The 15,368-nt window shown below is 37.0% G+C and overlaps 1 protein-coding gene across 6 annotated transcripts in view; it reads right to left on the minus strand.

The window, feature by feature from the left end:
- CLEC16A (C-type lectin domain containing 16A) overlaps positions 1–15,368 on the minus strand; it is a 75,149-nt gene that overhangs the window by 17,051 nt on the left and 42,730 nt on the right. For 5 of the 6 annotated variants that reach the window (XM_030481638.1, XM_030481637.1, XM_030481641.2 and 2 more), the window contains 4 exons: positions 14,490–14,610; positions 6,830–6,981; positions 5,919–6,123; positions 4,581–4,748 (listed from right to left, as the gene is read on the minus strand). In XM_030481638.1, coding sequence (XP_030337498.1) covers positions 4,581–4,748; positions 5,919–6,123; positions 6,830–6,981; positions 14,490–14,610 — 646 coding nt within the window. The remainder of the gene's footprint in view (positions 1–4,580; positions 4,749–5,918; positions 6,124–6,829; positions 6,982–14,489; positions 14,611–15,368) is intronic. The other variant, XR_004389894.1, reaches the window with a different exon arrangement.

Genomic DNA, 15,368 nt, shown 5'->3' on the forward strand with positions numbered 1-15,368 from the left:
AGTGAACACTGAAGAGGAAAGCATCTGACAATCAGGTATGAAAGCAAATGCACCACTGCACATTTCTTTATTCTTTTATATGGGGAATCTCCCATGGCACTGGATGGATGATTCATTCAGAGAATCTCCTATATGGGGAATTTGCTGGTGCCATGCAGCAGGCAGCCAGTCGAAACAAATTAAATGGACTCGTTACATGAAGCATATGAAAGCTTTAACACACAGACATGACATCTCAGGAAAATGCTGTTAGCAGCAACACATACTGACAGGTTGTGTTGCACAGAAAAAAAACCCCAGAATGGATGAAGAAGAAACAAAAAGCTAACAAACATCAGCCCTGTTAACAATCTGACCTAATCTGCAGTCCCACTTCTTATCTTCTACTTCCCATGCTTATACACAAGAACTAGACTCAAAACCACTTGCAGAAACACAATGCTATCTGAATAGCTGTAGTACTTGTATCAGTTTTAGATGGGCGAATGCCACTTTTACCAAGCTTTTCACTCATTTGAAGTTACAATTCATTACGTCCAAGATGAACACCACCTGAAAGAACTAAATAACCACCATGGCAGGAGACATCTATTTTAGTTAAAAACAAAACAGTTTGTGAAGCAGCTAATTACTTCATAAGTGTTAATAAACTCATGTGTTTTATTTCAGAAACCCAACTGATTGATCTTCTACAATCATTTAGGTAAGTTAAACTGAGGTTACACACAGTGACGCCGGATAGTCTGCAAAAAGTTAACCACAAACTACCTCAAATGTGGAAGACTTCTATAGCACTCAGGGCCACTGATACATATAGTTTTTAATACAGCAAACATGCATTAGGCTTCTCATACATACTTCATATTTTGATATATCAGTTAGGACGGGAAACAAGGAATAATCAATGGACTTGTGACCACAGAAGTGAGGCAAAGACATCTGTTAAAGTGAATCAAAGTTGGTTTTGGAACAGTTACTAAAGCCATTGGTATAGAAGTTCTTACACCAATCTATTTTGTTTCCCTTACAGTGCTGGAAAAAGCTGTACCCATCCAAACCGTTCTGTTTCCACAAAAGGTTTGCACTTCCAAAGGAGGAGAAACCTACCATCCCCACCAAAATGGTAGAAGAAGTAAACAAGGGCTACTCTGTCTATCCTGGGAAAAGCTGCTCAGATTCAGGAGGATTGCCTGCCTAAAGACTTTGCAGAACAGTGCTCACGGATTCATGGCCTTACATTGAAACATTTGCTTCCAAATAATCTTAACTAGTAGCCCTGCATATTTAACTCTGTTTCAATGGTATCTTTCATTTCTTGCACACAAGTAGTAATATTACATAAATCAAGTTAGTTGTAGCTTGTATAATCTTAGTGTTGTCAAACTACCTTAATTAGGCACTTCTGCTTGAATACCTCTACACAGAAGTAATTCTACGTCAGTCTGATCACGACAGGACGATTACTATTTAGCTCATACAATTCTGATGACTAGGCAATATAAATACATATAAAAAAGGCAGCAGAGTTGGGTCTTTAAAAGTAGCTGTCATAACTAAATATCAAACTAAATATAAAAATATCGTATTTTACTGGTTCAAAGAATAGTAATTAAAAAAAACAACAAAATGAGGTGATAAACTGACTTAGCAGTTGTCCTCCATTATTCTTGCATAGAACAAAAGATTCAAAAAATACTTTATATATTTACGGGCTATAAAAGCAACTGTATACTAGAATTATGGAGAATAGGATACTTCAACCATCTCACACTGGAAGTAACTTAGTAGTACTTAACTGAACTATCCCAATCTGACCTTCCTACAGTAGCTGTGCTTGATGATGAACATGAAAGGGTTGGTAAGAGTCCCACAGTGCAGTTCCAAAATAACTTGTATATAACATCCAAATGTGCTGAGCAATCTAACCTCATAAAATCCGTAACAAGAGCAGACGCTCATCAGCTGAGAATGTCAAGCTCCTCGTTTGTACTTTGATCAAAAGCATCTGTTTTCTTACTGTTGATGAAGGCGGCAATAAACTACAAAAGCTTATGCACATTTCAAGAATACATTCATAGTATTAATTAAAAAGCCACAAATTAAGATCTATGATTTTACGACAGCCTATGGTGACCTGCTAAAGAAAGGCACATCATATTTTAAGTGTATAGTACACTTTTAGAATGGATAATATTTGACAACACTAAAATAAACTTTCTTCACATAAATGTGAACAATCTCAAGCACTGTTTAAACAATTCTTGGGCTTTGTTTAAAGCCTTTCTATTCCCAAGAAATGATGAAAAAGTTACATAGAATTCCTGCCTACATTTTCTTTTTCATTTAAAGAGCTACATAGCTATAGAAGACGAATTCTTCTTTTGGATTTTAAAATTAGGATGGCCATACTGTGCTTACAGACTGATACTAACAAGAAGTAGTTTTCCAGCTTTTCCCCCAAAAATCTTATCATCATCATCATATACTGAGGTATCAAAAATGAAGAAAGAGAAAGTAAGAGAGATCTATTGATTCATTTTGCTTTCCAAAATAAGTTTTCTCAGTAGGGAAGTGACAACACTTGTTAAAATATTTAGATGTAGATTTTGCAGGAAATCGTCAAGATTACCCTTTAGACACACTGAGTGTGTCTATCTCTGTAAACAGCTTTTATTTGAAACTAGTATTTGAATTTGCTTGGAGAGGAAGTGATGATTTACTTTCAATATAAGACCTATGTCCACAGGACATCTACCAAATCTGCTTGTTTCTTTGAAAACGGTTTTATTCTTTATAAAGAGTGTTTCAAGAGCACCATATACATAGCTAATAAGATGATGAACAGACCAGCCAGCAAAACTGTTCCTAAAATGCTCTAATATTCTGGCAAATGCCATTATCCTAAAATAGATCCCAACCTATATTCATGGTCATGACTTCAAGGTGATAAAATCGATTAAGGATTTTTGCTTCTGTTCTTCTCTGATCAGAACTTCCCAGTTTCTCAAGGCAGTCATCTGGGATGATTACATCATCTCATTGCATTTGCTTAACCCATACTTTTTGTAAGGAGTATTAGCAGGGATGTTCTGAAGCATGGCCTGTTATATTCTTGCCACCTTTCACCCACCTTTCACAAAATCTGGTTTTAAACTATAACAACTCTCACTCTCTTCCTCCTAGGTATCAAGAAGTGCTTTCAAACCAGATTTTAACTTTGGACCACAAAACAACAAAGCAAAGTGAAGCACAGGTTGACTACAGTAAGGTAACTACATGCTCTCTAGTGATATATGTAGAGCTTTATGTATGCACTACAACAGAAACTAAAGCAGACCAGGCTGAAATAAAAGTTCTTGAAAACTCTGAATTCAACGAGAAGAGGGATTAGCAAACTGATTCAACAATTGTACTAAAATTCTCCAGAGTGAAATTTGCAAGAGGGGTGAAAACATCTATACCACTGTCAATTTCTTAAAACCCACCCTGGATGTACAGCTAACATGGTCCTACTAAAGAAAGTGATTCATCTTCTAAAAATATTGCCAAAATCATGGCTCTCCCTTAAATTGGCAAAACCTACCATCATCAAGGGAAAGCATAACTTGTTGCTTACAAGTACAATCAAATTAACAGACTATGTGAGGTTTGCAGAACTCTCATGCATCACTTAAAGCTGTAGCATTAAGAACTGAATACACAAACTGCAACTTATTCAATAATTTTTTTTAAAAGGCACAAAATCTTTCTCAAAGTGAAAATCACTCCAAGCCTGATTAAAGGATAAACACAAAGAGATTCCTGTGAAAATCACTTGGAACTAGGAAACCTCATACAATCATCAGTGAAGGGGAGAAGGAATAAGCCTGTGATATTCATTTTGTAATCAGATGTAAAATAGTGTAGCAATCCAGTTTTATTACACTACTGGCTGTCATAAAATGCATTTCAAAAATACAGCATTTGAAATATTTCATGTTGTGTTCTCATACTTGGTATCAAACAAAACTTCAAAACACTTTTTCCTCCTGATTTGCATGTGCATACAGTGGAAGTTTCCATTTCCTGGAATTCAAAGTAACTATGTGGTTGCTTGAACAAATTACCTTTAATCCCAGTTCCAAGCTAATGTTCTGAGTGTAGGTGTGGCCCTTTTCTGTCTTGCTGCCTCTAAGGTAAATGAAGCAGCGCACACTATCCCAGCTACTTTTCAAACTGGCAAGAAAATGATCATAACCAAATTAAAGGAGGAACTAAGCACAACTGACAGACATGTTGCATAAATACTGAGTATGTGGAAAAATTTAAACTAACTCAATTTGTAAAGGAAGGCAACGTGTTAAAACACTTCCAATGTACTTGGACAAACTGCCACAGATATTGCTCACAACGTACCTGGAATTCACACCCAGGTATTACTTGTTTCTCTAAGGGTAACTTTTTCCGTAAGTCTCATCCTGGAGTTGTATGTTCAGAAACCTATCACAGTAAGCTTTTCATTGCTGATACAAGTCACAGTTCAGCCATTGCAGATTCAAACCCCAAAGCAGAAATTGCTTGTTAAGGAATGCTAATCTTACCTGGAACTTTGTCAACAGATGCAAAAACAGAGCGTTGCACTGTAGGATCACTGCTACCACGCCGTGACTGATCATAAAATCTAAATGGAAGGTGTTGGGCTGTAGCTGAAGAGCTGTGTCCAAAACCCATAATTTCAGTTGAAGGCTGAACAGGAAGATCCAGCAGAACTATGTTTAATCACAATTGATAATTTTTGTTACTCAAAAATACATAATAGGAAGAGCAGGTGAAAATAAAATTGATAGTTTTCTCAGAATCTGGAGAATAAACCATATTGTTTAACATAACTTGCCTGCATTTACCTCTTAAATATGGTTACAAGTGCATTAGAAAAAGAAGAGACACAGCACTTATGGTAACCTTTCCTACCACTACTGTCCACACCACATTCACACTAAGGAAGCCTTAGAATACAGTGGAGGAGGAAAAAAGGATTACAGTAAGCTCTTTGCACGAAATAAGCCACCGGAATTATTTAAAAAATAAAAATAAATCTTCTGTTTTTCACTGTACAAATAGTCATTCATTAGTTACAACTGAACACTGCAGAAAGCCATTTAAAGAGACAATCTGCTGCTCTTAAACCACCTAAACTCAGAGAAATTCTCTGGCCAACTCAGTAATTTTAATACCAGCTGTGACTGTGTTTTTAACAGCTCTGACTAGTTCATTACTGCTACTGGACAATCCAAGTAACTGAGATAGCTGGTGTCCCTTGTCATTTGCCCAGCTATTTTCCTTCCTATATTTCAGAGTTCCCTTTTCTAAACTCTCCAATACATTCAGTTTACTGGTAAGCTTCAATTTATTCTTCAGTCACTTAATATTAGAGTAATATTTTAATCACTCTTTGCTATTTACTCAAATAAACTCTTTCCTTCATCTCTTTGCATGCATTTCCTCCACTCACAGAAATCTAGCTGCTGATACTCAACATTTAGGATTGCTCATCCAAGCATTAAACATTAAGATAACAACATTGGGACACCATCCATCTCAGGACTCAGGCAAGCTGAGCTCCAGTTTAGTCCTAAGGCAATAGAACATCTGCTTTCCAAGCAGGGCATTTGAATTTTGAAACACTGAATCACACACACAAAGAGAAATGCTGAGTTTTGAGAGATGATTGGCAGCTAGTGGTAACAAAACAGGACTCCTTTTTCACCCTTTCTTTGACACATCTATATAAAATATATTGCTTGGAAACTAGACACTGGTTTACAGTTTTCTGTGGCATACCACTAATTAGATTTTTCTAACACATGCTTGTGTTACAGAGCGATTCGCAATGACACCCAAGTCTTGTTTCTCAGAATCATTTCAAACTAATGGCTCACCTGCTATCCTCTGCATTTTCATACGTCGAGCCTGGATACGGCCTTTTGCAAGACGCTGCTTTGCAATAATGCAGCGGATGTGATCCGAAAAAATAAATGTAGCCTGAAGGATAGGGAAGGGCTTAGAATGAGGACTTGAGGCAGGCTTATGAATTATTATGTTCAGAGCTCTGCTGTCATCCTCCACTCCTGTCACCTGCATATCCTAAAAAGAAACAGAAGGCAAGTTGCTAATGAAAAAGCTTGCATTTTAGAACTATAAATAGCAACATTAAAAGAAAACCCTATGAATGGTCCACTAAAGCACCTAGAAACAGTTTCTGTGTTAAGAAAAAGGACTACACAAGTTGTACAATGTTGAATTTAGTTCTTCAGAAATTGGTACTCACAGAGATCGTCAGTTTAAAATTCAACTGAGTTATTTGGGCATAGCAAGTTTTAAGGAAATACAGTATTGGATAAGGCAAGAAAGATATAAATGAGGGAAACTTCTTGAAGCTTTTGAAATAAATTAGAAAAGCACAGATGATTTTGAAGTTACAGCCTGTCATTTTCCCCTACCTGTGTAGGAAGATCAGAACTCTAGGAGAGTTCATTACTGTGCTACTTAAGGCAAGTGCTTGGGACTCAATCCTAATTGTATACAATTCCAGTGTTCAAATGAACAGAGTCCAATACATACTGGGGAAGTTATCTCATCTTCAAGTTTGTCTTTCGTTAGCTATGTAAACTTCCTCAGAAAATCAGAAATAGTTTAAAAGGCAAAACCTAGCAAAAAGACTAGTAACAGAAGAAACAAGTAAGCATGGTACAGAGCTTAAATATATAAACTAATATTGGTATTACTATTTAACATAAATGTAGCTTTTCAGCTGAGAAAAAGTAACCACCCATATTAAAACTCCTCTTACCTGCAAAAGGCCTGCAAACTTAACTACACCCCATCCAAGCCTGGCAACATCTGGCTCAACCAAGCTCATCTGGTATATATCCACAGCCAGGAACCTTTGAACTTGACCGCCATCCTTTGTTATGACTGTACAAGCAATTAGATCACTGTTATCTGAAGGAAGGAAAAAGAATTACATAGCTTAGCTACTGAAGAAAAAGATTCTGGGTTTTGGTTGTTTTACATAACATGATTTTAATGTATAAAAGTGTAATCATCTTTACAACACACATTTGAAGTTATTCAAGGCTGGTTTTTTAATAAATACTTTGCATTTCCCTATCATATTTATAGTTATGTAGAAAGGGCAGAATATATTTCAACAGTACTGGTTGAGGTATCTTACAAGTTACATGTCAGATGTGCATTATATGTACCTTGCTTTCTCTTACCACCTTCATTACCTTTTAGTATAAAAGGTCACTTCATTTCAGGGGTGAAATTGCAACAGTGTTGATTTCTCTCACTAAGTGAAAGTCTCAAAGTCTTGTCCAAACACCAGCTACCGTCCTTCATCACTGCAGGCAACTGCCTGTACATCAGTATAAACTTCGCTTCCATTCTGACACAAGCTCCATTTCTCCAGGTTTAAAACTTGACTATTCTGACTGTTGGAAGCCTTTCAGCTTCAAGACTACAGGGATGCTCCAGATTAACTGAATCAGGGTTTTGCCAGTATTTAAGTGAGGTGACATTTTTTTTCCTTTGCCCAACCACTTTATTAATTTATATTGAATAAACATATCCTCTCTTAATCATTATTCTAGCACCCCTCAAATAAGCCCCAACATACAGATCTCGAGCTTTAAATACACCACTCCCTGATCCTCCTGAATCTCCTCACTGCACCTGTTCCAGTTCAAACCATCATTCTTGAAAAGCGACTAAATCACATTCTTTACACCCGAGCTGAAGTCTACTGAGTGCCCCATAAAATGGCACTGACATCTCACAGCAGACCTCACCTTGGAGTTGGTTATTCCTTTACTTCAAATTGGTAAGTTCATTCACATACTTAATACACACACATCTTTGTCCTCTCTCTCATGTAGTACAATTTATAGCAAGTAAAAGATTCTATGACCACGCTTACTGTCCTTCAGAGTTCATCATCTTTGCAATGCTAGATAGTACTCTGCATAATTTGATAGGTTTAGCCAGCTAAGTTACAGCATTTTAACTATTTCCTGCAGTAATTTTGAAGGAGTTTTGTGATGGTTTGTTGTTTGTTGGGTTTTTTAGGATAAAAACCATAGGACTTGAAAGCAATGAGCTCTATATTTTGCTTCTACCTTAGCCAGTTTTTCCACACACTCCTCCTCTTCAGTGCTCACTCCTTAGTATTGCTAAGGCATCAACAGACTCAGCAGTTTAGAGTCACTTATTCAAATAGCCTTTCCTAAATGAGGGCTCAATACTACAGGCATCAATTGCTGTTAAGATGTACAATGCTATTTTTCCCCTCCTATTGCACAGACACATAGTATTTTTAAGGATGCTGTATTTTTTGACATATGTCTATATACTGACATCAGTTTGATAAATGGTATCATCTCCAGTAAGGTAGGTATCTTTCAAAAAGGCTGCCTTCTTATTCAGATTTTTTATATCTATCTGAAGGGAGCTATTCTGACAGAAGCAATTCAGTGTATCTCTAACACTGAAGTACCTCTAATACTATCTCCATATTGAACGTTAAGCACTCTTGCATTCAAAACCCAGCTGTAGCAGTAGTTAACTCTGTATTTCATACTAGAAACATCTGTGGTATAGATAAAAGCTACAAGTGGAAGCATACAGTTCTTTGCAGTGGCAGGCCATACAACTACTGACAACAGCCATAAATTATGTTTTGGAAGGTGGAGGAAATTCTTTTGTGCATAATACAGCTCAGCAGGTTACCCAGGAAGGCTGTGGAATTTCTATCACCAAAAGTTTTCAAGTTTCAAAAGAACAAAAGAAATACTCCTCACAAAACCAATGTCCTCTTCCCCATAAGAGACTCGCCCCCCCCCCCCAACCGAGACTCTTCCAACTAACATTTCTATTATTCTACCAATTACCCTTTACCAGCAGGATCCATTCAAAACTGATCGGGTAGTAGGAGAGGAAAGAAGGAAATATGGAACACTAATACACTTAGAAGAAGATAATTAATGCTAATCCAATGTGAATTTAGTGTGAGCTTTTGAAATTCAAGAAAACAAGTTTAATCAATAAATACAACACTGCTATTTTTCTGCAATACATACGGGTCACGATCCAGTTACATGAGGATTGATTACTATTACCTACTCAGATGCCCTGGAAGGCTCAAGAAATCCATAAAGGATTGGCAAACGTTACTCTTGGAGCCTATGGGAGATTCACTCCTTTTTAGAGAAGAAGCTGAGACACCAGGTAGAAAATAATAGGAGATCTAAAACGGCAATATAGGTTATATGTTGAGAAAACAGAATCTTACTCCAATATTATTGTACCAATGACATTCTAACAATCTGAAATATAAAAGACAACAATATATATTAAATGCATCAAAAGCTCTAAGTTTCTGATCCCAAAGTGTATTTGCATATATTTTATACTTACACATCCAGAAGTGGTACAGAGGTATAAATCTAACACATGCCTCCAGAAATTACTTTCCAATACCTAAATTATTTCACCTTTTCATTAATAACTGGAAAGCCTGAAGTTATTATAAAGGTTTCTAAGTCATGGTAAAACAAGAATAATGCAAGTGTCATTTATTCTGTACTGGCCTGTGAATTTAGGCATAAGACACTCCAAATATATTTGATTATTTTGCCAGCTGAAGTACACACAGTTTGAAAGAAGCAGGCTGAAAGAAACTTGAGAGACCACCACAACAAAAACTGACATGAAAATTAGACTTTTTTTTTAAAGCAAAAACCTTAATAATTCAACTAACTTCATTTAAAAAATACTTAGGAGGAAGATTTTAATCCATACATAAATAGTACAAATGGATAAGAAATTCAATGCAGGTCCAAGTCTAATAAAAAGCTACAAGTGGCAGAAGTTCCATGGTGAAAATAAGTGACTGATGAAACTACACAATTGATAGTCTGTTCCTTCACAAGACAAAGCTTCTAATCAAGAACAAATGTTTTTCTAGGAATACACTTTGGGTCAAACAGAACTAGCTTCAGGGAAGTCATACGTAATGCACAGGATGTACCCAATGTTTTTTTCCAAGCCATAGAAACTGCAAAAATCCAAGAGAATCCCTATAAATATAGCTATTAACTGAGAAGGAATTAATTCTCAAACAGTTGGTATGACTAAACAAGGATGGGCTTATAATGGCCTATCCTCCACATTGCATGAGCTCTTACAGCCAGTATCTTTTCTGAGGCAGTCTCAGTAACAAGCATAAAGTCTTATCAGTGTTAATGAGCCCTTAAGGCTTTCAACAGTTGTATTTCAAAACAGGACTCTGGAACATGTCTGGTTACTGCTTATCTTAGGACCCTTTATTTATTGCCTCTTTCATTCGTTAATCCAATTAGTTCATCAACACATTTATTCCATCCATACAAGTTCAGGGAACAGCCATACTCTTCTCAAGACCTGAAGTAGCTGGATTTTGACCCCTCCAAATACGTAATGTGAGACTGCTGAACTCTGTGGATAATCTATTGTGAGATTCTCAACATATAGGCCACAACACCAAATAGAGTCATGAAGTTCTCAAATACTTGGTTTTGTCCAGTATTTATACAGTTTTTAGTAAACCTGCAAGCAGATTAAAGTACTTGAAATAACTGCTGTACATATTCAACTGCCTGACTACAGAAATGCAGTACATAAGGTAAAGAACTTAAAGAGCAGTTGTTTTCCAGAGCAGAAAGTTTTCATTTTAGATGTGACAAAAACTTCAAGTAAAGCATTACTGTTACAGTTTATCAAAGAACAGAAAAGATAATTACTCATTTATTAGGAAACTGTTACAGGAATCTTTTGAGTTTATGCAACTGAATATACCCCATTTACATGACTGTTTCTAGTTCACAGCTGCTGAAGGGTCATAAAGTACAGTCATCCTTCATGACAAAAACAGAAGAGAAAGTGCGGTTAAACACATTTCCAGTGAACTGATCTGAGCTTACAGCTAAGCTATAAACCAGTTACAGATATCCAACCACATTTGGGTGAAAATTTCAAGCACAGTAAACTTAAGTACTATTGAAATCTGATCAGGGGATTAAAGTGAACCACAGACTGAATAGTTCACTGACATGACACTGCTGCAATGAAGTGTACTGCCATTTCTGAGACTAACAGCAATGCTCCGTTTTAACTCATGCAAAATAAAGCCTGTGACCAGTTTGGACAATACACATCCAAGGCATGGATCCAAGATTTCTCTGGACTTTCTCCAAGAAAAATACAACTTTTAGGAAATACAGACTAGGAAGGAGAGTTCAAAGATTTCAGCTGCTTGCAGCAAAGAAGATTTAAATTAGGTGAAAATATTGCATGGACAGAGGCAACCATTTGTCTGGAAAGACTGCATTATATGCAGTCTTTACAAATGTAACAGCTAGTTTAGGAGATGATCTAAATGTACTTCACCTACCTCAGGGTTTGATCTTTAATGATTTTATAATTTACAGTCATGATAATTCTAGAAACCATCTGTAGACATCAAAAGTTCTTACAGAAAACTTTTAGGACTTTGTGTGCTTAGCTGGCAGTCTAAAATAAGCATTAGGCTGCAGACAGTTAATGTACCACCTCCCACTTTACATAAAGAACTTTTTCCAACAGCATGTAGCCTATGTGGTATGATATTCTCCTTTACTACTAAGTTATATTCCTCAGAAGATATTTAATAGGAAAAAAAAAAATTATATGCCCTATGATAAAACCTCTTGACAACTTCTGCAAATAGCTGTCTGGGGGGAGTAAAGAAGCTGAAGCCAGTGGTATCCAACAACAAGATGAGAAGCACTGAGTACAAATTGAACCACAGGAAATTTCACAAAAACCTTGGGGGAAAATAAATCCCCAACAACAAAACCCCACGATCCCTTTTTTATTGTGAAGGTGGCCAAACACTAAAACAGGTTGCCCAGAGACACTGTGAAATCTCCATCCTCAACAGTGGAAAACCTGACTTGTGAGGGCCCTGGCAACTTGCTCTAGCTGACCTTGCTTTGAGCATGGAAGTCAACTAGATGGTCTCAGAGGTTCCTTCCAACTTCAACTATTCTGTGATAAATTTTCCTCAAATCTTATTAAAAAAACATTGATTATGATAATGTATTATTTATAAAGCCTGTTTATTTGGTAGAGACAAGAGTGAACAAGGAGTCTTACCTATAATGTTAATTTTTCCTGTTTTAGAAAAGAAATAATGGCTTTAAATGTATCATCATTTATGTCTTGGCCATGGCATTTAAAACATTGTCACTAACAGAATCAGCAGCCTGAAACCAAGCCCCAGGGCTGTTAATTTGATCTGCCAGTGAACTTCACACAAACAGTGAGATGCTGAACAAGACTTAAAAGCCACCTACATGAGACACCTACAAACTCACATGCAGTCTAAGGCAGGCAGTTATCACATAACACTCGAGTGCTTCAAAACTATTTACAGTAAAAAACAACTCTGAAAAGTAGCAGCATACATCACTGTGGTAGCTGCATACCCAGCAAGATGGAATGAACCTTCTGCGGAATACCTGACTCATTTCTAAACGCAGAGTCATATAGAGTGCTGACAACCTTGCAATTACACTTAAAAGGGTTAAAATGAACATATGTACATCAAAACACTAAAATGATTCTGTACAAGAAACTTTAACCTTTCTTATCAAGCTCCCATGAAACACCAGCATCGCATTCAGGGTAGGGCAGGGAGGGAGGAGAGTTTTGCAAGAGTTTTTAAAATCCAAACGGTAGCTGAAATAATTCCTGGATCTTGTTAACCTCTACTTCTTGTCACTATATGCATACAAATGAGCATAACCACTGGAGGCATCTAATGTTCAGAAAAATTTAAAAAGCATTGTAAAAATATAGATTGAAGAAAATTTGTTAGATTGAAAATATCTCCAAAGTGATAATTAAAAAAAGGCACACAGGTATAATTCTTTGGGTCACGTTTTGCCAGCTGCTAAGTCTCCTCCCAGGATACGGCACCAAGCAACAGCATACCAAAATACTGATATTCTCTTCTCTACTGAGCAATGAAAAGACTTGTGCTGGTTTTCCCTTTATTCAGGTAATTAATATTTTGATGGACTTGATGCACAGAAAGGTCTCTGAGATACTGGACATACTCTCATAACATCTACTAAGGCAACTAGGGCAACTGGTTTTTTAGTTGAAGTAAGATCAACAGGCATTTAAACATAAGACAATAAAAAAATTAACACCTAAAACATCAAGCACCCCCCCTTTTTTCTTTTTAAAGAACAACCTTCAAAGACTAAACCCCTAGCAAATACCCACATTATTTTAGGAATCACATGCCCTCTAAAGCTACAAATCATACCTCCAAGTTCTTAATAAAACAACTGCCTGAACAGAAGTTAACTTCTTATCAGCTAACACCAACATATCAAAATCTTCTAGGTCTTGATTATAGGCAATGGAGTTAACAGTATTTATTTTGTCATGTGCTTTCTCTTAAATTCTAGCCTAAAAGAACACTTCTCTACATATTTTAAGCCTTTAAACAAAAAGCAAATGTCTCAGACTATGGTAAGATTAATTTAGAACATGACACGTTACTGTTTCTCAAACAGTGTCAGTGCTGGAGGCAGTGAAACTACAGCTTTATGATTTAGGCTGGACTCCAGAAGTTGTACTGTTTAAGTGTAGTAACACTGAAGGTCATCCAGAGAGGTATATTTTGATATTAAATGAACACAGGTAATATTGACTTTGCGGACAAATAGATACTTCATGATTCTATTCCTCTGAACTCTTTTTTTTTTCGCCGTCAGCATGGAGAGTGCAGCAGTATCCTATGATACTGCAGAAAGAAGGTACTTCACCTTTACTTCATAATAAGTACTACTTAGTATCCCAATGTCATTCTGGACATTACAGACCGACTCCCCTTAGTATATCTTCCGTATGCCAACTTGAAAATGACAGAAGAGATGTGAAGAAAAAGAACTCTGGAGGATGGACAGGACAGGGTAACAATGACACGCACAGACGATGGTGACCAAATCCCAGTATTAGTAAACCAGCACAGTGTAGCTGTTGGAGTAATTACCTCTAGTCTCTTAAAATTAGTGAATGGTTTAAGTGCATTTTGAATAGGTGAAAGCAGGATAAAAGAAAATTCTCCTAGGATCAGTTTATTTAGAAAACTAACGTACCAGGAAACCAGATGAAGGACTCTAAATCCTTTCTGTGCTAATATTTAAACCCTGGAATATTTATTAACAGCCTCTTCAAACAAACAAACAAAAAACCACCACAAGAAGTGTTCCAAATCCAGTAGAGAACAAACTTAATACAATCCTGTTTGGTAGTCAATACACAAACAATCTAACTATATAAATTAAAAAAACACAAACAAAAGCCAGCAATTTTTCCAAGTCATGGACTATTTGAGAAATCAAGGGACTACTTACTCAAGTCGAGAACATCATCTGCCTTTATCAGATCTCCCTCCCTTGTGAGCGGTAACTGAGTTTCTGGCTCATCTCGCAAGTGCAGCGATAGCGAACGGAGCATAAAGAAAACTCTGATTGCCTGGAGAAATTAGAACAAGAGTATTAGAATATTGCTGCACTCAGTATTACAGGTTTTAACAGAATCTTACAAACGTATACTTGCTTTCACACCCCAGAGTTTGCTGCCGTGCAGTAAATCTACTTTTTACATTGAGAAAGTAGAATGGAATTTGAAAGTCAGTTAAAAAGGACATGGAGGAAGTTGAAACATGCTATTTATTTTTAATGAAGTAGAAGCAGCAGAACTTTTATCTCACTGGCACACTCACACAGACTGTGACTGACAGGCAAATGATTATAGGAATTGTTAAAGCAAAACCCTGCTACGTGCTCAGGAGCGTTGCATCCTGACTAGAAGAAAGTGCAGCAGGAGGGCCAGGAGACCTCCATGGATGGACAAGGAGCTGCTGAGGAAACTTAGAGGGAAAAAAGAAGCTTACAGAAGGTGGAACCGAAGACAGGTGGCCTGGGAAGAATATGGAAGCATTGCCCGGGAAGCTAGGGACCAGGTCAGGAAAGCTAAGGCCCAGCTAGAATTAAGTTTGGCAAAGGATGTGAAAGATAACAGGAAAGGATTCTATAGATACATAGCAAATAAAAGACAGAGGAGGGACAACACGGGCCCTCTCCGGAAGCTATCGAGAGAACTGGCTACCCTGGATTTAGAGAAGGCTGAGGATCTTAATGACTTCTTTGCCTCAGTCTTCACTGGCAAATGCTCTGACCACACCATGAAAGTCTTGGAAAGCAAATGCAGGGACTGTGAAAATGAAGACC

The sequence above is a fragment of the Strigops habroptila genome, chromosome 4 (assembly GCF_004027225.2).
Source record: "Strigops habroptila isolate Jane chromosome 4, bStrHab1.2.pri, whole genome shotgun sequence".
Classification (NCBI taxonomy): domain Eukaryota; kingdom Metazoa; phylum Chordata; class Aves; order Psittaciformes; family Psittacidae; genus Strigops; species Strigops habroptila.